The sequence below is a fragment of the Bombina bombina genome, chromosome 6, assembly GCF_027579735.1.
Source record: "Bombina bombina isolate aBomBom1 chromosome 6, aBomBom1.pri, whole genome shotgun sequence".
Classification (NCBI taxonomy): domain Eukaryota; kingdom Metazoa; phylum Chordata; class Amphibia; order Anura; family Bombinatoridae; genus Bombina; species Bombina bombina.
Genome location: NC_069504.1, coordinates 706,063,848 through 706,090,852, shown reverse-complemented (window position 1 = coordinate 706,090,852; position 27,005 = coordinate 706,063,848). Strand labels below are relative to the sequence as shown.

Here is a 27,005-nt window from a genome sequence, read left to right as displayed (position 1 = left end):
TAGCATGCCACAACAGATGCAAGTTGCGCACTGTATTGTCTCGTGCCTCGCGACAAGGAACAAAGCCGACTTGGTCCTGATGTATAATTTTGGGTAAAATTAAATTAAGTCTGTTGGCTATGAGTTTGGCGAAAATCTTTATGTCTGTGTTCAAAAGGGAAATTGGTCTATAGTTTGGGATTGATATGTTAGATTTGTTTGGTTTCGGAATTAATGTTATAGTGGCTTGTAGGGCTGGAGGGGAAAAAGGCTTGTCTTGATCTATACTTTGAAAATATGCCTGGAGATGCGGTAACAGAAGGTCCTTAAAAGTAGTATAGTAAATGTTGCTAAATCCATCTGGGCCTGGAGATTTCTCCAATTTCAATGATTTAATCGCTAGTTTGATCTCTTCGATAGAAAAGGGTGCATCTAAGTTGGTTCTCTGTTCGTCACTAATTTGGGGAAAATGTAATTGTGCTAGGTAGTTTTGAATAGCCACATGTGGTGGAGGGGGAGTGTCAGTGGTCAAGTTGTATAGTGATTTGTAGTATTGTCTAAAACTGTCTGCTATGTCTTTTGACGTATGCCAGTCATTCCTCCTGTCGTCCTTAATATGTAAGATATACCTGCTGAGAGTTTTTTTCCTGAGCTGTCTAGCTAGGAGTTTCCCCTGTCTGTTGGCACCTTCGTAGTATGTTTTTTTAAGGAAAAGCGCGTTGCGCTTGGCCTCTTTCCCCAGGAAACAGTTAAGCTGTAGTCGTTTATGTTCTAGACTTTCCAGGAGGGATCGATCTTTTGGGAATAATTTATGTATTTCTTGGAGTTTATTTAAATCAGTAAGAAGGGAGGTTAGGTAATATTGCTGTTGTTTTATTTTGGCTGCTTTCAAAGCAATTAGCTCACCTCTGAGCACGCACTTATGGGCATTCCAGATGTGCTGCGGGCATATGTCAGGAGTGTTATTTAGTTTGAAATAGTCTTCTATAGACTTAGTTAATTGAATCCGTATTAATGGGTCCTTCAGAAGGGATTCATCTAGCCTCCATGTTCTTGCTTGGGGGGTGTGCACAGGAAAATCAAATGTACAACTAACCATAGCATGGTCTGACCATGTTATGGGGTAAATTTCAGAGTATTGGGCGTGTGCTAAACTAGTTACATCTGTCAGCATATAGTCTATTCTGGAATAATTTTGATGTGGATGAGAATAAAAAGTAAAATCTCTTGTGTCTGGGTGGTGGAGTCGCCAGATGTCATGGATGGCCAGAGTAGATAATTTGGATCTAATAAATTTCAAAGTCTTATTGGGAACTGATGACTTTCCGGCAGAACAGTCCATGGTAGGATCTAGGGCAACATTGAAATCGCCACCCACCACCAGTCTACCTCCAGGAGACTCTAAAAGCTTGTTGCAGAGCTGGTGAAAGAAACTGGGGGCATCTAGACTAGGAGCATATATATTAGCTAGGGTTATAGGTTTATGGTTCAATAGCCCAGAAATAATTAGATATCGACCCATTTTGTCTTTGTTGACTGATGTCACATGAAAAGGGAGATTCCTGCCAATCATAGTACATACTCCATTATGCTTAGAACTATTAGATGAAAAATAAGCTGTACCAAATTTCTTAAATGAAGCGCGGGGTTCTCGTCCCCTTTTAAAATGGGTCTCCTGCAACATCACAATATCGCACCTAAGTCTTTTGTAATCTCTAAATGCAATGGTTCTTTTTTGTGGAATATTAAACCCCTTGACATTATGAGAGAGGATTTTAAGTTTAGACTTATCTATCAACATTGGTACATAATGGCATATATGAAGTTACAGACAACAAGCACAGTTCAGCTTCACAGTTCAAGGCAGTAATGAGCAATATTAAATTAAAAACATGAGACATCACATACACAGCAAATGTGACCATAATAATATAAAAGAAACAAAAACTATAAACTATTCCAACATAAAGTGTATTTGTAAAGTTATACACCTTGGTCGGGGAGTAGATGGTGTTGCATAATGCTCTTGATTACTATACATAAGATATTAAGGGTTTCTGGTGGAGACCTATGAGGGGAGTAAAGGAGCGAGGGGAGAGGAGAGGAGAGGGGAGGGGATAGAAGAGAGAAGGATGAGGGAAAAGGTATTGGAGAGGGGATGAAATGAAAGATGTTGGTAGAGTGGATCTCAAATTGTGTTACACATTTACATGGTATCACTAGTGCATGATAGTGACATTAACTATTCCCAGCAATACATATTTGGCAAACATTGAGCTACGGATTGCTCAGTATCCATATTTCTAGCTTTGAGATTTGTAAAAACTTAGAGATAATGAACAACACTGAAAAACAGGGTTATAACAATGACAACTCATCAACTAAACCAACAGCTGTTTGGCATTTTTAAAGTCTTACCCCATCACCCAAGTCCAGGAACAGTCCAAGGAGAAGAAGGCCAGGGATGTTCCCCAGCAAGACCATGCTGTTCCAGTATTGAAGATATAGTGTCCTGACACGAATAGTCAGTTGTGGTAAACATTAGGAGACTTGTGGTTAAGGGGGACCTGAGGGGGGAGTGTCAGTTTTCCTTCTTTTGGGATGAGCCTTGTTCCATTGAGGTCGTTGCTCCCTAGGGGGATCTTGCGCACTATCCGGGTGCTTTGTTGAGGTCTCCAAGACATCATCGGCTGGAGGCACAATGGTGATGTTCAATTTCTTTGACACATTGTCCAGGTCGTGGAAGGTTTTATAGATGATCTGAGAGCCGTTATGGTTGATGATCAAGCTGAAAGGGAATCCCCAACGATATCTAATATTGTGGTCTTGTAGGGCTTTAGTGAGAAATCTGACTTCTTTCCTCCTCTGTATGGTTTGTGGGCAGAGGTCCTGGAATATTTGTAAGGTATGGTCCTTGAATGTTATGGATCTTCTTAATCTTGCTGCCTGCCAAATTTCTTCTTTGGTAGTGAATCTTAAGAACCTCATAATCACATCTCTAGGTGGAGCGGGAGGTTTAGAGGGGGGTCTAAGTGCTCTATGAATCCGTTCAATATCGTCATTTTGTAAAGAGGGTGATCTGGGGTTTAAGGAGTGAAACAAATCTTTAACATACGGTTTTAACTGCTCTTGGGAGATCTCTTCGGGGATGCCTCTGATCCTAATGTTGTTCCGCCTCCCACGGTTATCCAGATCTTCTAATTTTTCCTGTAGGGACTGTACCATGGCATCCTGTATGGATAGCTGTTGTGTATTTGTACTAACCATGGAATTAAGCGTCTCCTGGCCTTCCTCAATGTAATCTATCCTGGAGCTCATATCATTTAAGTCTTTCTTTAGGTCTCTCATTTCTCCTTTTATGAAGGATTTTAACGATTCGAAATCTGATTTGGAGGGGAGATCTGCTATTTGTGATGGTAGAGCTAGCAGAGATTTGTATTGCAAAGGCATATACTCTGATTGCAACTCCGGGAGAAGCTGCTCTTGAGATTGGGAAGTCTCTAATGAGTTAGGATCCGTGGACTGAAAAAAGGTGGACACTGAAGGAGTAGATATTGTTAACTTGCTGCCCTTGTCTGGTTTGGGTCCTTTGCGTTGGGACATCGTGTTAACCCTTAATGGTAGTAATGCAGGGCCCTCTAAGATCCCTCTCCTCCTTGTCAATTATGAATAAGGGTATTATCTATGATAGTCCTGCTCTGGCCCTTGGGAAACTCAGCCTTTTTGTATTTTAGGTAGCCCTACCTACAGTGGTGTGCTACCGTATTTAAATCAGGATCTGATAGGCCTCCACGTAGTAAAAAAAAAAATATATATATAAAATGCAGCTTCTGAAATAAAGCACTATTAATGGTGTTTGGAGGGCAGCTTTACTAGCCTCTTTTTGCTTTTAGCTATATTGTTTTAGTGCATTGGATTGTATTGTCAGTTATTCCTGTACTCTGACTATTAGTATTTAAAACCTTGATTGTAGCTTAGGGCTGTTATAGTTATGCTCCTATTGTACAGTATACAGAAGGCAGGGAGCTCTTTCTTTCTCAGCCCTTATTGTGTAGCTGTGCCTTTAAGGGTTCTGCCTCTGTGTTCAAGTGCCGTGACAATTGTATAACGATCAGGGGCCAATGCACTCTCACCTGTGCGGGAGCTCTTGCTGTGTTAAGCTACCTTCGTTATCTCCTGCGCCCCTCACATGCAGAGCAGAGATAGTGTGGCCGGAACGACCGCTGATGCCCGCGGCAGCCTGGAGCTGTGTCTCCCAGTCCAGTGGGGTCCCGTCAGGTGAACTCCTAGGTACGGGTTTTAAGCTTTCTAGTTGTAACGGCTTTGTTAGGGCTTGTTAGACGAGAGCCGCCGCCCAGAGTGCCGCTTGTTGTGTAAGGCCCGGTCCAAGATGGCGACCGGACCTTCATTGTGAGTAGAGGCCTGTTCTGTTTGGGCAGAGAAGGGGGAGGAAAACGAAGTAAAGAAGGGGTGCAAGGTTGCTCCTGGTCACCTCGATGTAGTTAGGAAGGTTTGCTAATAAGAATTAGGGTCTCCACCATATCACCTCCTATTAGTTGAGCTGCAACAACTACGGAGCTTCACTAAAAGGCAACCATGTCCCAGCACGGCTTGGCTCCGCCCCCCACACTTTTACTTTTTATATAATGTTTGATTGTTATCATCTGTACGTTAGTCCCCTTATTTTTCTGGATCATAGTCGACTTTAGCAATAAGCAAGATAGGGATGTACTAACCAAATTTACCATTTTTTTAAACACACTATATTTCAATCATAGATTGATCAACCATTTTGGGCATGCGCGAAACGGGTCAGATAAGGGGCTCACCTTATTGTACGAAAACCTGTATCCAATAAATTAATGGATATACTATGGGACCCAGCGTCTTTCTTTCCTCACTTCATGTACATATTCCACAGCTCATCTTGTCTGTGTAAACTGTGGAGTGAGGGGCAAACTACACGTTCCTTAGCTCATTTGTGATAATTTATGGTGCTGGGACTAAAAGACTTAAATGGACATGAAACCCAAATGTTTTCTTTTATGATTTAGAAAGAGCATGCAATTTTAAACAACTTTCCATTTTACTTCTTTTATCTAATTTGCTTCATCTTCTTTATATCCTTTGTTGAAAAGCATAGCTAAATAGGCTCAGTAGCTACTGATTGGTGCCTCGTGTGATTGGCACACCCATGTGTAGTGCTATTTCTTCAACAAAGGATATCTAAAGAATGAAGCAAATTAGATAGAAGTTAATTGGAATGTTGTTTAAAACGGTATTCTCTATCTGAATAATAAAAGAAAAATTTTTGGGTTTCATGTTCCTTTTAAGGGACATTAGACACAACCTAAAGATTACCATTAATGTTTATTTAAGTATACAAGAAAAAAAAAGGACATTTTAAAGTGCATTCATTATTAACTTCACTGTTATTCCTGTTATTTCCTTCATATATTGGGATTTTTCTCCATTCCCAGATGCACTGGTCAGTATACACTGAATTTAAAATGTCACCCTAGAGTACAACACACAGTAAAAGAGATTGGGAACATGAATTCCACCAGGCTTATAAAGGGGTGTATGCCTGGAATGTCCTGCAGTATCAAAAGTCCAAGATAGTTTGCTAACAAAATTAAGTTTTAAATGTTTTTAAAATATTTTCTTATACCCAGATATTTTTGTAATGCAGTGCTTAATTGCTGATATATACTATACATAAAAACCGACTTTAAAGGTCCATTAAATACAGAATTGCATTATCAACAAATGTATAATAAAAATACAATGCAATATTTTAAATGAACATTAGATAATTTTTGACAAATTTTAAAACTTACTTTAATTTGCTGGCCCCCTGTATCATGTGCAGCCATCAGCCAATCACAGGCTCATATATATATATATATATATATATATATATATATGCACTTTGAACTTTTGCACATGATCAATGGGATCCAGTGCCTCAGAAAGTGTGCATAAAAAATGATTGTGCAGAATTTAATAATAGAAGTAAACTGTAAAAATTCATGCTGACTTTAGTGTTTGACTTTAGTGTCCCTTTTAGCTTTATCATAAAATCAGCCTTAAGAGGAAGGAACAAATATCACAACATATGTCTCTTCACTCATTTCATCCACAGAATGAAGCCACTGAACAGGAGGAAAACTCTCATCAGGTTAAAGATGCCCTCTCCTCTGCTTTTTCTATTAAATTGGTGGCAGGAAGGGGTTTAATAAAGTATTTGCTTTGGTAGAATCCAATTTATCTAACATATTTATCAAATTATTGCTTTTGCTTCAATCATATTCTCCCCCCCCCCCCTTCTTCCAAAATTCAAATGATCCTATTAACCCGAACGCCTCCTTTTTAATTCTTTTGTTTTATTTTTCATGTCTTCCACCGATGCAGTCTATGCGCCTCCTAGAAAACCGACTGGAAAAAGCACAGTTAAAATGGCAGGAGGCCGACCATATTTTCAGTGTCTATCATAAGCTAAAGGAGCATATGCAGGTGATGTTAATTTGCATCTATTTACCTTAGCAATTCTTGTTCCTCTCCTTGTATTGCATCTGTATTCTGCTATATATTAAAGAGTAAGCAACAGGGCAACAAAGATCAGATTTGTCCTGCAGTTCCTTCCAAGAGGAAGCTTTTCTATAGCTTCCTCTTGGTATTAGACGTGTGCCTGTTTGTAGATTGTTCTTGTGGCTGTCCCCATTATTTTTAAAATTCTCTCTACAGGAGGAGAGTTTGACATTTCAGTCTCAGTTAGACCTCCTTGAGTCTGAGATTCTGAGACAAAGGCAGGAGCTGAAGGACCTCAAAACAATGAACAAGGAAGCTGTGATGGCTCGGGATACAGCACGGGTAGGGGAAGTGATGGGTTAAAATTGTTGTACCTCCAGCTGTGCATAATTACTGGATTAAGGAACATTAAAACACTAGATACATTTCATGCACCTCCTTTTAATCATAGGCGCTGCCATTATGGATCCTAGGTTACACTGCAAGTATCTGAAGAAGAGTTGCTGCACATGTGCAAACTGTTCAGCACTGGTATGCAGTGAAATTTCAACATGATAGTACTCATGAGTAGAGGGAGGCAAGAAATAAACTCAATACTATGCTTATAAAATGTATTTAGTGTTTAATGTCCCTTTAAGATTTTACTTTATATTTATATATTTATACAGTTTATTGCTATTACAGTGATACACAGTATAGCCTCCTCTGGGGTGGGACCTCAGCAATATCTGTGTATTTATACACCTCCTCTTTGGGAGATTCAATATATTATACATTTAGCCTCTACTTCATTAATAAACATTGTGGCCACCTCAAGTACTAATTATTTCCTGGCAGGCAGAGCTTCAACACCAAGAAGAAGATGTTCATAAGGAACGTCGAGAAAGAGAGAAAATTTTGCAAGAATATAAGAGGCAGGCAGAGGAGAGGCGTATGCATGCAGAACGAGCAGAAAGAAGGGTGAGATATTGTTTCATTTAAGCAATTTATGATCATTTATCCTTCCACAAATAACACATCATTCACTGTTCCCCTTCTAACTTGTTTTATACTTTTTATAACTGACCTCTGTTTTTTTAGGCTCAAAGGGTGGTTCTGCCTGGGGAGGATGCTCCAGCAGAGAATCAGCATGTGACCAATGGACATGAAGAGGAAAAAGTGATCTCAACTTATCAGGAAGCATTCCAAAGGATCAAGGATGCCACTGGAGTCACTGGTACACAGGTGGGATTCTATGGTTGATTAAAACATCATATTCGTATGTCAGAGTGAAACTAATATATATTCTCCTGGGGTTTAGGTTTTAAAACATTATAGGACATCTCTATTCCATTGATGAGAGGCTACTAAGATATACAATATGCCAATGAGTGGTCTCAGATAGTAACCATAGTTGATATAGGTGCGAAGATAGGTGTGATGACACCACTATGGCATTTGCAGGTAGTTAAAAGAATAGCAAAATATAGGGTCAGCAAGAGGAGAGTACACTACCAGGCACTATACCAGATCTTTCTTTCTTTCTTTTTTAGGAGGTAGTGCAGCGCTTCATAGCTCAGGGAGAGACTCACAGGCACCTGGAAGAGCTGAAGAATGACAATGATAAGACACTAGTGAGATTGAAAGAGGACAAAGAGAGGCTGCAGGATGCATTCCAAGAACTTAAGTACTCAGGAGAAGCCAAACTGTCCAGGTAAATACTTTAATTAATATTTTTTTTATTTTCATTTACTTTTTTTATCTACCAGTAGAAATCATATGTCAAAATCTTTTTGTTCTTTAAAAAATGGTCTGTAAATAAAAATATCAGAGTTTTTCAAAGTTATATCACAATATTTTCTTATCAGTCATCCAACACCGTACAAATTGTTGTTTTTTAAACATGCCATTGACCAATCTGCTGTCACCTAGCTTCTGTTTTTGGTTTTCCTACCTCTTTGAACCTTAAAATAGTGGGCAACAAGTTCTAGAAGAGCTCCAAGGTCTCCTCCAAACGGAAGAGAAGAGGCGTGATAAATCCAGGGAAGATCTAGACAGAATATCCAGAATCCTGAGTGCATCAAAATCTGGTGTGGAGCATCTGGCAAACAAAGTGCAGCATGTCAAAGTGGTGAGTGATAGGACCATAAGGAAATGGGTATCTCCCATACAATGCTACAAAACTAATATTGTGCTTACGAATATCTTTAATGATGCATACTGTTTTCCCTCCCAGCCCAGGAGCCATGCACCTATACCAGATATATTATCTGTATCAGATGAATATGTTTTGGATCTTTTGTCTATCACAGAGGAGAAGCTGCAGAAATTGTTGGAAGAGCTAAAGGGACAGGATCTGACGGAGATCCTCAGACAGATGGAGGAAGAAGAGGTGAAAAAGGGGACTGGAATGAGTGCAAGCTTTTGACACCAGGCAGCAAAGTTGATTAAAAATCATTGAGATGCACCCTTGTCAATACGCACTACTAAAATAATTTTACGTTTTAGTTTTTGAATGTTTTCTAATAACACCAATATAGAAAAGTATAAGGGCGTGATTATCAAAAGCTTGCTGGGACAGAGAGAAATCACACAAAATATTTTATAGCATTATATTGTAACCCTACATAGTGAGATAAACACCTCTCAAGCTAAATTTCCCTTTCTAAAATTCTTTGAGGGATCTTGCAGTACTGATGAGACTTCTTAGATAATCTCGCCAGAGCGGAGAGCAATCGATCATTAGGCCCTAAGGCCCTGATATTCAAAGATTCTCCAGCTTGGAGAGAAATTGTAGTTCAGACTTCACAAAGGCTGAACTCACTGAATTTTCAAAAGAAAAAGGACGGAACTCTCCAGCACTGTGAGATCTCTCTCATTTTAAAAAGCAACCTGAAAGGAAGAAGAGGTGAAAAAGGGGACTGGAATGAGTGCAAGCTTTTGACACCAGGCAGCAAAGTTGATTAAAAATAATTGAGATGCACCCTTGTCAATACGCACTACTAAAATAATTTTACGTTTTAGTTTTTGAATGTTTTCTAATAACACCAATATAGAAAAGTATAAGGGCCTGATTATCAAAAGCTTGCTGGGACAGAGAGAAATCACACAAAATATTTTATAGCATTATATTGTAACCCTACATAGTGAGATAAACACCTCTCAAGCTAAATTTCCCTTTCTAAAATTCTTTGAGGGATCTTGCAGTACTGATGAGACTTCTTAGATAATCTCGCCAGAGCGGAGAGCAATCGATCATTAGGCCCTAAGGCCCTGATATTCAAAGATTCTCCAGCTTGGAGAGAAATTGTAGTTCAGACTTCACAAAGGCTGAACTCACTGAATTTTCAAAAGAAAAAGGACGGAACTCTCCAGCACTGTGAGATCTCTCTCATTTATGTATGAGACAAGCCCAGTGCAATAAAGCACTGCATGATATGAGAATGTAGTTACACTTACACTTTGTGCATTGTATTTTTAGATTACTATACATTTCAGATTGGGTCCTTTCAGTGTTATTGCATTTAAGCTTTGCACTTTCTCATTTATATTTTAATACATTTTTTTTGCTTGTTGCCATATAACTATTAATTTTTTATTTTTTTTATTTTATTTGAAAAAAAAATTCAGAATACATTATCCAATTACAGTACAAGACAAAACAGGACTATTGTTGTGGCTTTACAGTTTAAGCATCTATGTACTCATATTTGTGTTACTAACCAAGAAGAAGGAAAAAAACCTAAGAGTACTTAGCTAAACACGAAAGGTCATAAAGTTTACCCTGTACCAAGTCAACAAACAAACAAAATTACACAAAACACATTAAATCACAAAAAAAGGAGACTGTAAGCCTCTAGAACATTTTTAGTTCTCATCTCCTGAGTCTATTGTTGGGAGGATTTGATTTATTTTTGTCTGTAGATCATTCCCCATATATAAGATACATTTCCCCTATATATAGTATTTAATATCATAAGCCTCTAATATAGCTTGTTTAACCAGGCTGCTTTTGACTAAACTAATTGAGGGGATTTCTTTATTTATCCAGTTGTTAAAGATAACTGCTCTAGTTTTAATTTAAAGGGACAGTCTAGTATAAATTAAACTTTCATTATTCAGATAGGACTTTTTATTTTAATCAACTTTCCAATTTACTTTTATCATTAAAGGGACAGTCTACACCAGAATTTTTATTGTTTTAAAAGATAGATAATCCCTTTATTACCCATTTCCCAGTTTTGCATAACCAACACAGTTATAATAATATACTTTTAACCTCTGTGATTATCTTGTATCTAAGCCTCTGCAAACTGCCCCTTTTTTCAGTTCTTTTGACAGACTTGCAGTCTAGCCAATCAGTGCCTGCTCCCAGATAACTTCTCGTGCACGAGCACAGTGTTATCTATATGAAATACGTGAACTAACACCCTCTAGTGGTGAAAAACTTTTAAAAAGCAATCTGAAAGAGGTGGGCTTCAATGTCTAAGTAATTAGCATATGAACCTCCTAGGTTAAGCTTTAAACTAAGAATACCAAGAGAACAAAGCAAAATTGGTGATAAAAGTAAATTGGAAAATTGTTTAAAATTACATGCTCTATCTGAATCATGAAAGTTTATTTTGGCCTAGACTGTCCCTGTTTTTCTCTTGGTATTCTTAGTTTAAACTAAACATAGGTAGGGTCATATGCTAATTTCTAAGCCTTTGAGGGCTGCCTCTTATCACATGCTTTTTAAATCTCTTTTCAACACAAAGAGACAGAAAGTACACGTGGGACATATAGATAACACTGTGTTCAGGCACAGGGGGTTATTTAAGATTTAGCACAAAACAATGCTAAATTTAAGACAATAGATAATAAACAGTCACAGTCATGTGATCAGGGGGCTAGAAGAAGGTTCCTAGATACAAGGTAATCACAGAGGTAAAAAGTATATTAATATAACTGTGTTGGTTATGCAAAACTGGGGAATGGGTAATAAAGGGATTATCTATCTTTTTAAAACAATAACAATTCTATGGTAGACTGTCCCTTTAAATAAAGACATACAAAGTGCAATCTGAATTGTAAAAGATACACAGAAATATACAACGTATAAGCCTAATTTGTTAAAGTTACACAGAAAGCATAATCAGAATTTGTAAAATCACAACCCTATATACACTGCTGTATACAAAATAAAATACAAAGTAGGAAGTGCAAAGTTTAAATGTAATAAATTGTAATCTGAAATATAAAGTGATATGAAACAGAAAGCACAAAGTTTAAATGCAGCAGAAATGTCATGCAATGCTATTGCACTGGGCTGGTTTCTCCATCACTTACAGAAATGCAGGGAACGCCCCTTGGAGAACTAAAGCAAAATCTGCTTTTTAAAAATTTCACTAGGGATCTCGCAATACTGGAGGATCATTTTAGAATATCCCCCCTGAGCAGAAAGGTTTTGAATATCAGGGCCTAAATGGTTAGCAAAAAGTTTACATTGATTTAAATTTAAATATATATATGTATATATGTATATATATATATATATATATATATATATATATATATATATATATATAGATATATATCTCAAATATATCACAGCATAGTAAAAAAACAAAAAACAGTTCTAACACACTTTGCTGTCGTATCTGGCAAATGCAAAACTTGCAAGTAATAATTTTGTTATGGAAAATTACAACTGGCCAGTATTGCATACACTTAGATTATAGTTACAGTGGAGCGCAAAAATATTAGCACTATTGGGGACTAGCATAGTTAAGTTAATAGCACTTTTATTTTTGTGCTTATATTTTAAATTGAAAGTAATATTTTATTGCTAAAGTGAAAGTCTAGGGCTCGCTTACTTCTTGATGTTGGATAGGGCGGGTGCACTAAATGTCTCACATAACAGACTTCTGTGGGGGTGCACTGAAAAACTCATGTTGGATATTGTTCGAGTGCTAAGTCAAAGGTAGATAAAACTCTTCTCAAGTAGTGGTGTTCTTTACTTACTTTTATACTGTGGGGCCGATTTATCATTTGTCTGGCGGACATGATCCACTGTAGCGATCATGACAGCCTCACATCAGCATTTATCATTGCATCAGCATTTATCATTGCACAAGCAGTTCTGGTGAACTGCTTGTGCAATGCCGCCCCCTGCACATTCGTGGCCGCTAGCAGGGGGTGTCAATCAACCCGATCGTATACGATCGGGCGGATTAATGTCAGCAGCCTCAGGGGCTGCGGATGAGTTAAGGAGCAGCGGTCTTAAGAAGGACCCTGTGTTTGTATTGAAATATATGTTTAAAACTCTGCATACATACATACATATCTATATAAACACATCAGTACACAAATGTACACACACTCTATGTTAAAACATTTTTTTTTCACTATTCCACCTTTTTTTAAATGCAGTGTGTATAAATATAAGTGATATTCTTTATCTTACAATATTTTGCAGGTGTTTCCTTATGCATATTTTCAAGCATTAACACTTTAGCCAGGTCTCCAAAAGGGCAACATTTTTCAGCAGTATTTCATGTTGAGATTGAACAATTAACTTGCCACTATGAGAGTTTAAAGGGATATAAAGGTCAAAATTGAAATGTGCAGAATTGCATTTCAGTTTGAAATAAGCATTTTTTTTATATACTTCCATTAGCAAAAATGCTTTTAATAAGTTATTACCGTTTTTCTTTCAGCATACACACATATGCTGTAGGCCCCCTGCACCTGTATTCAAACAGCGTGCCTGCTCAGAGAGATAGCAGTGATGCGTATTGCTTCTGAAGAAGTCATTTGTGTCATACAAGCCACTGCTGACACTCTGAGAATGTATGGTGTTTGAATACAGGTGTCCATAAATTTCAAAGAACTCCAGCCACCAATTTCTTTAAAAGATCTTTATTCTTTTGTCTTGGGTCCCATTGATAATACTACATTTCAAGCCAGCATTAGGCGCTTAGTCATGTACGTACATGACTAAGAGCCTAATGCTGGCTTGAAACGTTGTATTATCAATGGGACCCAAGACAAAAGAATAAAGGTCTTTTAAAGAAATTGGTGGCTGGAGTTCTTTGAAATTTATGGACTTTGGTGAGACTTGGCAAGTCTGTTGCTCCGTGCCCCATTGAAAGAAAAATTTGGTGTGATGTTTCCACCACTTTGTTTGAATACAGGTGCACAGTCCCTCACAGCATATGTGCGTATGCCACAGAAAACCAGCAATAACTTTTATTAGAAGAAATTTTGCTAATGGAAGTATATTGCGAAAATGCTTCTATTTCAAATTGAAATTCACCCATGCACATTTCATTTTTGACCTTTATATCCCTTTAATAAAATTAAAAGTATAGAGTGGTCTAAAACAAAAAACGTTGTATGCTTTAAGATTCTATGGTTAACATTTCTTACCATCCACTTGTAGTGCACAAAGATTGCACAAATGATAGCACAACCTGGGTGATAGATTACTCCACACTTGTAATCTAGCCCTAAATGTGTGCCAATACTTTGTTGTTTTTTATAGGGTTAGGGCATAGTACATACTACCTACTTGCAACGTCACATTCCTTCTTTGCAAATCTCTGTAGATATTGCTTTCCCTATAAAAGGAGGCATATCAATAGCAGGTCTTTGCAATGCAAGGAGTTCCCAGCTAAATATAAATCATTTTTCACAGTTTAAAAAAAAAGAATATTTATGAATGCCTTTGCCAGTACACAACCTATCTGCAGTACTTGAACACAAAGTTTATAACTTTAGAAATAATAGGATGTGTGTAAATATGGTTGCCTTTGGCTAAATATTATTTTTTGTTATATTCCTGCATTTTTCCAGTTCCAGTCCAGCATTGAAGGCAAACTTCCACAGTACAATGTGCGGATTTCATTACCAGCTCCTGCTAAACAGGATATCTATGATGGTAAGAGAGTTTTGGACATATTTGGCTGTACCATTTATAGATTCTCACAATGCTATAGCTAGATTGCGTAAATGAAAATGCCGAGATGGCTGAGAAATGCATATCAGGATAGTACATTGTATATGAATTATGTTATTATTCTTAGTTATTTGTAGATCGCCAACAGATTCCGCAGCGCTGCATGCAACTTAGTTATAATATAGCGGCACCTATTAATAAAATTAAACTAAAATTTTACACTTATTTCTTAAATATGTTTGCAACTAATATCATTTTAAAAAAACAAATCTGCATATTTTTCTCAGGATAATCTTTGCTTTGGATACTTTGTTTTGTCTAGGATTTTTTTATTGTTAAGCGTCCCTTTAAAGGGTCAGTCTAGTCAAAATTAAACTTTCATGGTTCAGATAGGGCATGCAAATATAAGCAACTTTCCAATTTACTTTTATCATCAAAATTGCTTTGTTCTCTAGGTATTCTTAGTTGAAAATTAAACCTAGGTAGGCTCATATGCTAATTTCTAAACCCTTTAAGGCTGCCTCTTATCTCACTGCATTTTGACAGTTTTTCACAGCTAGATAGCGCCAGTTTATGTGTGCCATATAGATAACATTGTGCTCACTCCTGTGGAGTTACCTAGGAGTCAGTACTGGTTGGCTAAAATGCATATCGATCAAAAGAAATGAAATAAAGGGGGCAGTCTGCAGAGGTTATTACAAAGTTAAAATTTATGATAATATAACCGTGTTGGTTATATTAAAGGGACATGAAAGCCAATTTTTTTCTTTTGTGATTTAGAAAGAGCATGTCATTTTAAACAACTTTCTAATTTACTTCTATTATCTAATTTGCTTCATTCTCTTGATATCACTTGCTGAAAAGCATATCTAGATATGCTCAGTAGCTGCTGATTGGTTGCTGCACCTAGAGGCCTTGTGTGATTGGCTCACACATGTTCATTGCTATTTCTTCAACAAAGGATATCTAAAGAATTGAGCAAATTAGATAATAGAAGTAAATTGGAAAGTTGTTTAAAATTACATGCCCTATCTGAATCATGAAATTTTAATTTTGACTAGACTGTCCCTTTAATGCAAAACTGGGGAATGGGTAATAAAGGGATTATCTATTTTATTAAACTATAAAAATTGTGAAGTAGACTGTGCCTTTAAGAGCATTCAGGACAATTGCAGCACAATACAATACACAAATCAGTTTAATTCACTTTACTTTGTTTAAAATATTTAATTTTATTATCTGTTCTATGTAATAAAAAAAATAGATCTTGTAGTGTCAGCACAGGAGCTTTAAAGGTAGCTTTTTTTGCATTTATAAACCATTTACCTCTGCATAATTTGAAATTATAGTGTTTTCCTAAAGAACTAAACATCTAAACATTTAGAAAAAAAATATTTTAAAAAATAAATAAAACTAGAAGTGAGTACTAGTTAACCAGATAGAGAACAAGGGGGTCGATCTATTAAGCAGCTGATGCTGCATCGATGCCCCATTATTTCTGGTCCGGCAGAAACAGAAGTTAAGAAGCAGCTGTCATAAGACCGCTGCTCCTTAACTTCTAATGGCGGACTGAAATTATCCCAATCCGATCGGGATGATTGATGGCCCCTGCTAGCGGCCGATTGGCCGTGAGTGAGCAGGGGGCACCATTACACAAGCATTTCACCAGAAATGCTTGTGCAATGATAAATGCTGACAGAGTATGCTGTCAGCATTTAGCGAGGTCAAGCAGACATGATTCGCTACAGCGAATCATGTCCGCTCCACTTTTGGTAAATTACCCCATTGCCTTTTTATTTTATTTATTTATTTATTTATGTGTAAAGTGATAAACTTTGCAGTCCCTAACAAAAAACTTATTTTTATACATCCACATTGCTTTCTATGGGGATCAATTTGCAGGAACTCATGGGTCCACCCTTTTTCATATACCTAATTTTAATATTCTAGTCTACTGGAAAGCACACTGTAGCACTTCATGTCCTGGTCATCACGTTCATCAGTCTTTGGCTACTGTAAAGCACACCGTAGCACTTCATGTCCTGGTCATCGCGTTCATCAGTCTTTGGCTACTGTAAAGCACACCATAGCACTTCATGTCCTGGTCATCACGTTCATCAGTCTTTGGCTACTGTAAAGCACACCGTAGCACTTCATGTCCTGGTCATCACGTTCGTCAGTCTTTGGCTACTGTAAAGCACACCGTAGCACTTCATGTCCTGGTCATCACGTTCATCAGTCTTTGGCTACTGTAAAGCACACCGTAGCACTTCATGTCCTGGTCATCACGTTCATCAGTCTTTGGCTGCTGTAAAGCACACCGTAGCACTTTATGTCCTGGTCATCACGTTCATCAGTCTTTGGCTACTTTAAAGCACACCGTAGCACTTCATGTCCTGGTCAGCACGTTCATCAGTCTTTGGCACCTTTAACGAGGCATCTGTTAGAAAAATAAAGTGCTATAATGTGTTAGACCATTTTATTTTAACACCTTGCATACTATGGGCTGGATTACAAATAAAGTACAAAAATGCAAGTGGAAAGTAGTTTGTGCTAGTACAATGTCCTGTGAAGGCACAATAAAATTAATCTATAAATATTAATAAACAAAAGATTATTTATTTTTAATGACACGATGAGTCCATGGATCATCTTAATTACTATTGGGAATACCACTCCTGCCCTGCAGGAGGCGGCACAGAGGACCACAGCAAAGCTGTTAAATATCACCTCCCTTCCCTCCCAACCCAGTCATTCTCTTTGTCTGCGTTAAGTGCAAGGAGGTGGTAAATTAGGTGTTAGAAAAGATACTTCAATCAAGAGTTTATTATTTTTAAAGTAGTGCAAGATTGTGCTGCTTTGTCCTAGGGTGTAGCCGTAGTCCATATCAGTCTCTTTAGTAGAGCAGTGGTGGCTTTAGAGCAATGGGAACTTGTGGGACATAATTCTCACTGCGCCTCCCATATTCTGATGCTGCCCTTACCCTGAAAACCTGAGGGATATTACTCAGGACTTTCGTTTATTTTCAGGTCCATGTGAGGGAGAAGACCTCTCAAACCTGGGAACTGCCTTGCTGTCAGGCAGAAGATGAGGTAAGTGCTGACTTTATTTCTGGGGTTAGAAAGCACTTTATTTTTTATACAGACCTCATTGAAATTGGGCTCTTTGTTAAAGGGTTACAGAGATAGATTCTTCTAGTGTATTAGGGGACACTATGGCAGCTTGGACGTAGGCACTGTGGCTGAATGTGACATGGGACTCTCATCTCCTGGCGGTTTCATAACTAATAATAGCCGACCGGGAGATTACATATTGACACGACTAAGAGAGCGAGCTCAGTGTGCGGGTGTTTCACTCTTAAACTATAGCAATCAGACTAAGCAGCTGCCTAAACTGAAGCTGATCAGTCTGTTATTTTGCTCCCAGTGGTTTAACTTAGTAAGATTATAATGGCGACCGGGAGATGGCTATTGAAACGCCCACAATGGGTGGAGCTTTTGTGGCGCCAATTTAGTTGCGCACCGCTTTCCTAGCACTTCCGGTTATCGGAAGGAATGGAGAATATTAAGTCAGAGTGGTTGCGCTTAGGAGAGAGCACCACTTTCCTAGCACTTCCGGTTATCGAAAAGAAAGGAGAATTATTAGTCAGAGTGTTTGCGCTTAGAGACAAAGCGTAAGGCTGAGTCAGGAATTTGAGCAGAAGGGCTGACAGGCACCTCAGCTGGGTTATGCTGAGGTGTAGAGGGGGTTTACAGTACTCATGTACCTATTAAGCCATTTCTGCCCACATAAATAAAAAAGTTACACTTTAAAATTTAAAGAGACAGTAACGGTTTTTTATGTGTTAATTTTTATTAAAAAAGTTAAGACTTTTATTTGATTAACCATCCATATGTGAGTCAGATTGGTCCAAGAGACCCTACAAAGTGTCTCCTTATGTTTTTGAAACAAATGTGGAACCTCCAATCCCTTTCTCTGTTCCTTATGTTGTGAGAACTTTACTATAGGGATAAATACATTTCTCCTCAAGTGTCCATAACATTTTATAGCACACACATGCAGTGCCCTGCGCTTCCTCGCAAACTCCATCTGGAGTTACTTCGCAAGACATCGCTTCTCTAATATCATTGCCGATATCTGTTGCATTGTCTGCTTTTCCCATGCTGCAGGGAAAACGCTTGATGAAATGTATTTAATAAGATACAGTAGTAACTATTCCGAATGTTTCTTCCCTGAAGCCTGAAAGAGGTAGATACTTCAGTAGTATATAAGGGGAAAATCTCAGACTCCGTCTGGGTAATACCTTTGTCTGATACTGAAGTTGTTTCTTGATCACCCCCGTTTGCTACCTAAGGAGGTTCTATCTATCCTGAAGGACTCTGACATGACTGTCGTAGTCAACCCTAATCAGTACAGTAAAACTAAACAAAGGGCTACAGAGAGACCGGATACCCCTTTTTCTCCATCTCCTAACTTTAATGGATGCTTCCTATGTCAGACTCTATTGAGGAGTCTTGGCGGACGGTTCCCTAGGAGGTAAAATAATTTATGTACACCAGGGTTTACAATGACTACCTGCAGTGTTAACATCCCTAGTGTGGCAGCGTAATGGATTAATGTGTTGTCTATTTCTATCGGACAGACACTCCCCTTGAAAAATCCAGGACTGGATAAGGGCCTTGAAGTTATCCAACTTCTTTTCTACAGATGCTTGCCTTCAGGGGGAATTAAGATTTCAGGCTTCCTATAATGTTATTGTTAAGATCTTGGTCTGCAGATGTCACATCTAGGTCTAAACTTTTAGTGATTCCTTACAAGGGAAAGACCTTGTTTGGACCTGGTTTGATGGAGATAACTCTGATATTACGGGAGGTAAGGGCTATTCCCTCTTTTAGGATAAGAGAAATAAAGCAGACATCAGAGTAATTTTATTTCCTTTAGAATTTTCAAGGAAAATCCTTCCACTCCCTCTCCCAAGCGGGAGCAGTCCAAGCCTTCCTGGAGACCCAATCAGTCTTGGAATAGGGGAATGCAATTCAAAAAGCCTGCTGTTGAATCAAAGGCAGCAAGAAGAGCCTGCCTCCGATCCGGGACCAGATCTTTTGGGGGGCAGGCTTTCCTTCTTTGTTCAAACTTGGTTTCGAGTTAAAAATTGGAGTTTAAGATTTTTCCTCCCAGGGGCAGATTCTGCCTTCAAAATCTTCTGCAGTCTAGACAGAAAGAGAGGCGTTCTTACACTTGTATGGATCTTCTCCGACCTGGGAGTGATAGTTTCTGTTCCAAAGCAGGAACAAGGTCTGGTCTGGGTTTCTATTCTGTCCTGTTTGTGGTTCCAAAGAGGGAACTGTCAGACTAATATTATTCATGAGTCTAATCAAGATGGAAACTATTCGTTCCATTCTTCCTTGGGCCCAAGAGGGTCAATTCATGACAACAGTGGAATTAAAGGACGAGTACCTACATATTCCTATTCACAAGGATCATCACAAGTTTAACAAGGTTTGCCTTTCTGGTCAAACACCTCCAATTTGTGGCTCTTCCCTTCGGTCTTGCTACAGCTCCCATAATTTTCTCAAAGGTTCTGGGATCACTGTTGGCGGTGCCTCGGTTACGGGGCATTGCAGTGGCGCCCTATCTGGACGAGATCCTGGTCCAGGCGCCATCCTTTCAAAAAGCAAGATTCCACACGGAAATGTTGTAATCCTTCCTGCAATCTCACGGTTGGAAGGTAAATTTGGAAAAGAGCTGCTTAGTTCCAAACACAATGGTATCTTTCTTAGGAACAATAATAGATTCCCTATCAATGAAGATTTTTCTGACAGAAGTCAGGATATCAAAGATTTTCGATACTTGTCTAGTTCTGCAGTCCACTCCTCGGCTATCAGTGGCTCAGTGCATGGAGGTAATTTTGCTGATGGTGGCGGCAATGGACATTATCCCGTTTGCTCGGTTTCACCTCAGACCTCTGCAGTTAAACATACTCAAACAATGGAACAGAGATTATGCGGACTTGTCTCCTCAAATAATACTGGAGCAGGAGACAAGGGATTCTCTTCAGTGGTGGTTGTCTCTAGATCATCTGTCCCAAGGAACCTGCTTTCACAGACCATCTTAGGTGATTGTGACAACAGACGCCAGCCTTCTAGGATGGGGAGCAGTCTGGGGATCTCTAAAGGCTTAGGGAGTTTGGACTCAGTCAGAGTCTGTTCTTCCTATAAACATTCTGGAGCTGAGAGCAATCTTCAATGCTCTTCTGGCCTGGCCCCAGTTAGCCTTGGTCCAGTTTATCAGGTTCCAATTGGACAACATAACCTCAGTGGCTTACATCAATCATCAGGGAGGAACAAGGAGTTCCTTAGCGATGACAGAGGTAACCAAAATAATTCAGTGGGTGGAAACCCACTCTTGCTGTCTGTAGGCGATCCACATCCCAGGAGACAACTGGGAAGCGGACTTTCTGAGCAGGCAGACCTTTCATCCGGGGGAGTGGGAACTCCCTGGAAGTGTTTTCCTGCCTGATCCTCAAATGGGGTCAGCCGGAATTGAATCTCATGGCATCTCGGCAGAATGCCAAGCTTTCGAGGTACGGGTCGAGGTACAGGGACCCTCAGGCGGTACTGATAGATTCCCTGGCGGCACCTTGGACCTTCAGTCTAGCATACCTTTTTCCTCCGTTTGCTCTTCTTCCTCGGGTAATTGCTCGAATCAAGCAGGAGAGGGCCTCAGGTGATCCTCATTGCACCAGCTTGGCCTCGCAGGATTTGGTATGCGGGTCTGGTGGCCATGTCGTCTCTGCCACTTTGGAGACTTCCGTTGAGGAAGGAACTTCTACTTCAAGGGCCCTTCCTTCACCCAAATATAGTTTCTCTGAAGCGGACTGCTTGGAGATTGACTGATTAATTTTATCCAAGCGGGGCTATTCAGAATCGGTCATAGAGACCATGATTCAGGCTCGTAAACCTGTATCTAGAAAGATTTACCATAAGATATGGCGTAAATATCTTTATTGGTGTGAATCCAAGGGCTGCTCCTGGAGTAGAGTTAGGATTCCTAGAATTTTGTCCTTTCTCCAAGAGGGTTTGGAGAAAGGAATATAGACAAGTTCCCTAAAGGGCCAAATTTCTGCCTTATCTATTTTGTTACACAAACGTCTGGCAGATGTTCCAGATGTACAATCCTTTTGTCAGGCCTTGATCGGGATCAGACCTGTGTTCAAGCCAGTTACTCCTCCATGGAGTCTTAATTTGTTTCTCAAAGTTCTTCAAGGGGCTCCCGTTTGAGCCTATGCATTCCTTATATATTAAGTTGTTATCTTGGAAAGTTTTATTTCTTGTTGCTATGTATTCTGCTTGCAGAGTGTCAGAGCTCTCGGCATTGCAGTACGAGTCCCCTTACCTTATATTTCATTCAGATAAGGTAGTTTTACTTTCTAAATTAGGATCTCTTCGTAAAGTTGTTTCTGATCGGAACATTAATCAGAAGATTGTTGTTCCTTCCTTGTGTCCTAATCCTACTTCTCAGAAGGAACGGCTTCTGCACAATTTGGACATGGTTTGTGCCTTAAAATTTTTCCTGCAGGCGACTAAGGAGTTTCGTCAGTCTTCTGCTTTGTTTGTGGTTTTCTCAGGAAAACATAAGGGACAGAAAGCTACGGCTACTTCTCTCTCTTTTTGGCTGAAGAGTATCATACGTTTTGCATATGAGACTGCTGGACAGCAGCCTCCAGAGAGAGTTACGGCTCATTCCATGAGGGCTGTTGCTTCCTCATGGGCATTCAAAACTGAAGCTTCTGTGGAACAGATTTGCACGGCTGCAACTTGGACCTCTCTTCACACTTTTTCAAAGTTCTACAAATTTGACACTTTTTGCCTTGGCTGAGGCAGCTTTTGGGAGAAAGGTTCTTCAAGCAGTGGTGCCTTCCGTTTAGGTTCCCTGTCTTGTCCCTCCCGTATCATCTGTGTACACTAGCTTGGGTATTGATTCCCAATAGTAATTAAGATGATCCGTGGACTCATCGTGTCATTAAAAAGAAAAGAAAATTTATGCTTACCTGATAAATGTATTTCTTTTTTGACACGATGAGTCCACGGCCTGCCCTGTTTTTGATAGACAGGTTGTTGGTTTTTATAAACTTCAGACACCTCTGCACCTTATTACTTCCTTTCTCTCCTTTACTTCGGTCGAATGACTGGGTTGGGAGGGAAGGGAGGTGATATTTAACAGCTTTGCTGTGGTGTTCTTTGCCGCCTCCTGCAGGGCAGGAGTGGTATTCCCAATAGTAATTAAGATGATCCGTGGACTCATCATGTCAAAAAAGAAATAAATTTATCAGGTAAGCATAATTTTTTTTTACTTACAGCTGTCCCTATCATGAATTAAACTCTAAACTGACATAACTATATATATTTAACCCCTAAACAACCAGATCCTTCACTACAAAAAAACCCAACCCTAATTAACCCCTAAACCACCAGCCCTCGCCATCAAAACCAACCGTTAGGGCTAAAAACCCCGCCATAACCCCGTATCACAATAAACCCCATGACTACCATAACTAATATCTCAGTTAACCCCTTGGCATTAAAACCCCAGAATTGCTATTAACCAGCATAACTGCCTTAAAGGGATATTAAACAGTAAATACATGTTCAATATAATAATATATTTAAAGTAAAGATTAGCCTTGTTTAAATATTGATATAAGTGTAAAGGTTTAGTTTCTCTATTTTAATGGGCTCCACCATGTTTAAACTTGTTTCTCTTACATGGTGTATCCAGTCCACGGATTCATCCTTACTTGTGGGATATTCTCATTCCCTACAGGAAGTGGCAAAGAGAGCACACAGCAGAGCTGTCCATAAAGCTCCCCCTCAGGCTCCGACCCCCAGTCATTCTCTTTGCCGCTCTAACAAGTAGCATCTCCACGGGAGGGTAAAGTAAATGTGGTGTTAGATTTGTAGTTTTTATTTCTTCAATCAAGAGTTTTTTTTAAAATAGTGCCGGTTTGTACTATTTACTCTGTGGCAGAAAGTGATTAAGATTTCTGCTGAGAGGAAAATGATTTTAGCATGTTGTAACTAAAATCCATTGCTGTTCCCACACAGGACTGTTGAGTACCAGAAAACTTCAGTTGGGGGGAACAGTTTGCAGGCTTCACTGCTTTAAGGTATGTTTCAGTCATTTTTTCTAGTCAAGACTTAGTAATGCTAGAAGACTGACAAGAATCCCCACGTGGGAAAGGTAAGCCATATTCTGAGACTTAGTATAGAAGGAAGGCTTATTTGAAAGGGCTCAAACACTGGTGGACACTGTTCAGGGGCAATCGATTATTTTTTTACAAAAATCTGATATTTATACAAGTTTATATTACATTTGAAACACTTTTTTGGGGTTTATTCCGCATGGCATCTATTTAGACACCTATTTTGGCTTGGGAAGGCCCCACATCTCCAGAGTGAAGAGGAGGGGGCCTGAAATTCGCGCCTCAGTTGCGCAGTTGATTTTTTTCGTGCATCTCCATGTGAAGAGTCCAGAGATTGTTTGAGGACTTCAGAGAGGCTTATTTTCGATCAAAACTAATCCCCAAGGAAGGTAGGGCCACAGCATAGGCTGTGGCATGGTGCTGTAGTTTGCTAACCGGTTGCCAGCTTTAATTTGCTCCGGTTTGGGCAGTAAGGGGTTAATTGACTTGAAATTTACTGTGCAATCATTTGAAAGCATTAGGATCATATGGTGAAAATTTCATAAAGATTGGATGATTTTTGGAGATTTAGTAAAAAAGTGTGCGCTTTTTATTATTTAAAGGCACAGTACCATTTTTTCAAAAATTGTATTTTACTGTATTTGAGTGCTGTCTAAGTCTGTTTAACATGTCTGAGCCAACAGATAGACCTTGTTTAATAGCCATGGCGGTACCCCCTTTACATTTGTGTTTAAAGTGTGCTAAGGTATCTAAACATTTTAAAGACCATGCAGTGACACTTAAAAATGTAGCCCAAGATGATTCTTTAACGGAAGGTAACGAGGATAGTCCTCCTTCCTCTCCCCATGTGTCGACACCAGTTACGCCCGCGCAAGCGATGCCTAGTACCTCTAGCGCATTGGCCCCTATTACCTTACAACAATTAGCAGCAGTCATGGATAATTCCCTTGCAGCATTTTTATCCAAACTGCCAGTTTTTCCTAAAAAGCGTGATAGCTCAGTTTTGAGAACAGAGGATGAGCAATCAGAAGCTTTGGAGGATTTATCTGTTGTATCCTCACAACACTCTGAAGTGTCGGTGAGGGATGTGCTGTCCGAGGGAGAAATTTCTGACACTGGAAAGGTTTCTCAGCGGGAGGAATCAGATTCCTTAGCGTTTAAATTTAAGCTGGAACACCTCTGCGTGCTGCTTAAGGAGGTATTAGCTACGCTGGATGATTGTGACCCCATGGTGCTCCCTGAGAAATTGTGTAAAATGGACAAATATCTAGAAGTCCCTGTATACACTGATGCGTTTCCGATCCCGAAGAGGGTGGCGGATATTGTGGATAGGGAGTGGGAGAGACCAGGTGTACCCTTTGTTCCCCCCCTATCTTTAAGAAAATGTTCCCCATTACTGATCCCAGGCGGGACGCATGGCAGACGGTCCCTAAGGTAGAGGGGGCAGTTTCAACCCTAGCTAAGCGCACAACCATACCAATTGAAGACAGTTGTGCGTTCAAAGATCCTATGGATAAAAAATTAGAAGGTTTACTAAAAAAAATATTTGTTCAACAAGGTTTCCTTCTCCAACCTATTGCCTGCATTATTCCTGTAACTACTGCAGCGGCTTTCTGGTTTGAGGCGCTGGAGGAGTCGCTCCAGACGAAGACCTCATATGATGAAATTATGGATAGAATTAAGGCGTTAAAGCTGGCTAATTCTTTTATCATAGATGCCGCTTTTCAACTAGCTAAGTTAGCGGCGAAAAATTCTGGTTTTGCCATTATGGCGCGCAGAGCGCTTTGGCTTAAATCATGTCGGACGATTTGTCGTCTAAGACAAAGTTACTGAATATTCCTTTCAAGGGAAAGACCCTTTTCGGGCCCGAATTGAGAGAGATTATTTCGTATATCACTGGGGGAAAGGGCCATGCCCTCCCGCAAGATAGGCCTTTTAAGGCTAAAAACAAGGCTAATTTTCGTTCCTTTCGCAACTTCAGGAGCGGTCCTGCTTCAACCTCTGCAACCGCAAAGCAAGAGGGTAACTCTTCAAAGCCCAAGGCAACCTGGAAACCTTTGCAGGGCTGGAACAAGGGTAAACAGGCCAAGAAGCCTGCAGCTGCTACTAAGACAGCATGAAGGGGTAGCCCCTGATCCGGGACCGGATCTGGTAGGGGGCAGACTTTCTCTCTTTGCTCAGGCTTGGGCAAGAGATGTTCCAGATCCCTGGGCATTAGAAATTGTTGCTCAGGGGTATCTTCTAGAATTCAAGGACTCTCCTCCAAGGGGAAGGTTCCACATTTCTCGTTTGTCTTCAGACCAGACAAAGAAACAGGCGTTCTTACGCTGTGTAGAAGATCTTCTAAAGATGGGAGTGATACACCCAGTTCCAATTGCAGAACAAGGACTGGGCTTTTACTCAAACCTGTTTGTAGTTCCCAAAAAGGAAGGAAATTTCAGGCTAATCCTGGATCTAAAAATTCTAAACAAATTCCTCAGAGTCCCATCATTCAAAATGGAAACCATTCGGACAATCTTACCGATGATCCAGGAAGGTCAATATATGACTACCGTGGATCTAAAGGATGCGTACCTACATATTCCTATCCACAAAGATCATCATCAGTTCCTAAGGTTCGCCTTTCTGGACACACATTACCAGTTCGTGGCCCTTCCTTTCGGGTTGGCCACCACTCCCTTCTAGCGGTACTAAGACCGTGGGGCATTGCAGTAGCACCTTACCTAGACAACATCTTAATACAGGCGTCATCTTTTCACAGAGCCAAGGCTCATACGGACATTGTTCTGGCCTTTCTAAGGTCTCACGGGTGGAAGGTGAACGTAGAAAAAAGTTCTCTGTCCCCGCTCACAAGGTTTCCCTTCCTGGGAACACTAATAGACTCGGTAGAAATGAAAATATTTCTGACAGAGGTCAGGAAGTCAAAGCTTTTAACTACTTGCCGAGTTCTTCATTCCATTCCTCGGCCTTCTGTGGCTCAGTGCATGGAGGTAATCGGATTAATGGTTGTGGCAATGGACGTTGTCCCTTTTGCCCGAATTCATCTCAAACCACTGCAACTGTGCATGCTCAAACAGTGGAATGGGGATTATGCAGATTTGTCTCCTCAAATACAAATGGACCAGAAAACCAGAGACTCTCTTCTCTGGTGGTTGTCTCAGGATCACCTGTCTCAGGGAATGTGCTTCCGCAGAACGGAGTGGATCATTGTCACGACCGATGCCAGTCTGTTAGGCTGGGGTGTGGTCTGGGACTCCCTGAAAGCTCAGGGCCTATGGTCTCGGGAAGAATCTCTTCTCCCGATAAACATTTTGGAACTGAGAGCGATATTCAATACGCTCCAGGCATGGCCTCAACTAGCAGAGGCCAAATTCA

The 27,005-nt window shown here is 39.8% G+C and overlaps 1 protein-coding gene across 1 annotated transcript in view; it reads left to right on the top strand.

Moving 5' to 3' along the window:
• Positions 1-27,005, top strand: part of ODAD3 (outer dynein arm docking complex subunit 3) — an 83,790-nt gene that overhangs the window by 49,247 nt on the left and 7,538 nt on the right. Inside the window, exons 5-13 of the mRNA XM_053716037.1 lie at positions 6,125-6,160; positions 6,394-6,495; positions 6,727-6,852; positions 7,348-7,470; positions 7,591-7,734; positions 8,043-8,203; positions 8,464-8,620; positions 8,726-8,881; positions 14,326-14,410. Of these exons, the coding sequence (XP_053572012.1) occupies positions 6,125-6,160; positions 6,394-6,495; positions 6,727-6,852; positions 7,348-7,470; positions 7,591-7,734; positions 8,043-8,203; positions 8,464-8,620; positions 8,726-8,881; positions 14,326-14,410 (1,090 nt within the window). The remainder of the gene's footprint in view (positions 1-6,124; positions 6,161-6,393; positions 6,496-6,726; positions 6,853-7,347; positions 7,471-7,590; positions 7,735-8,042; positions 8,204-8,463; positions 8,621-8,725; positions 8,882-14,325; positions 14,411-27,005) is intronic.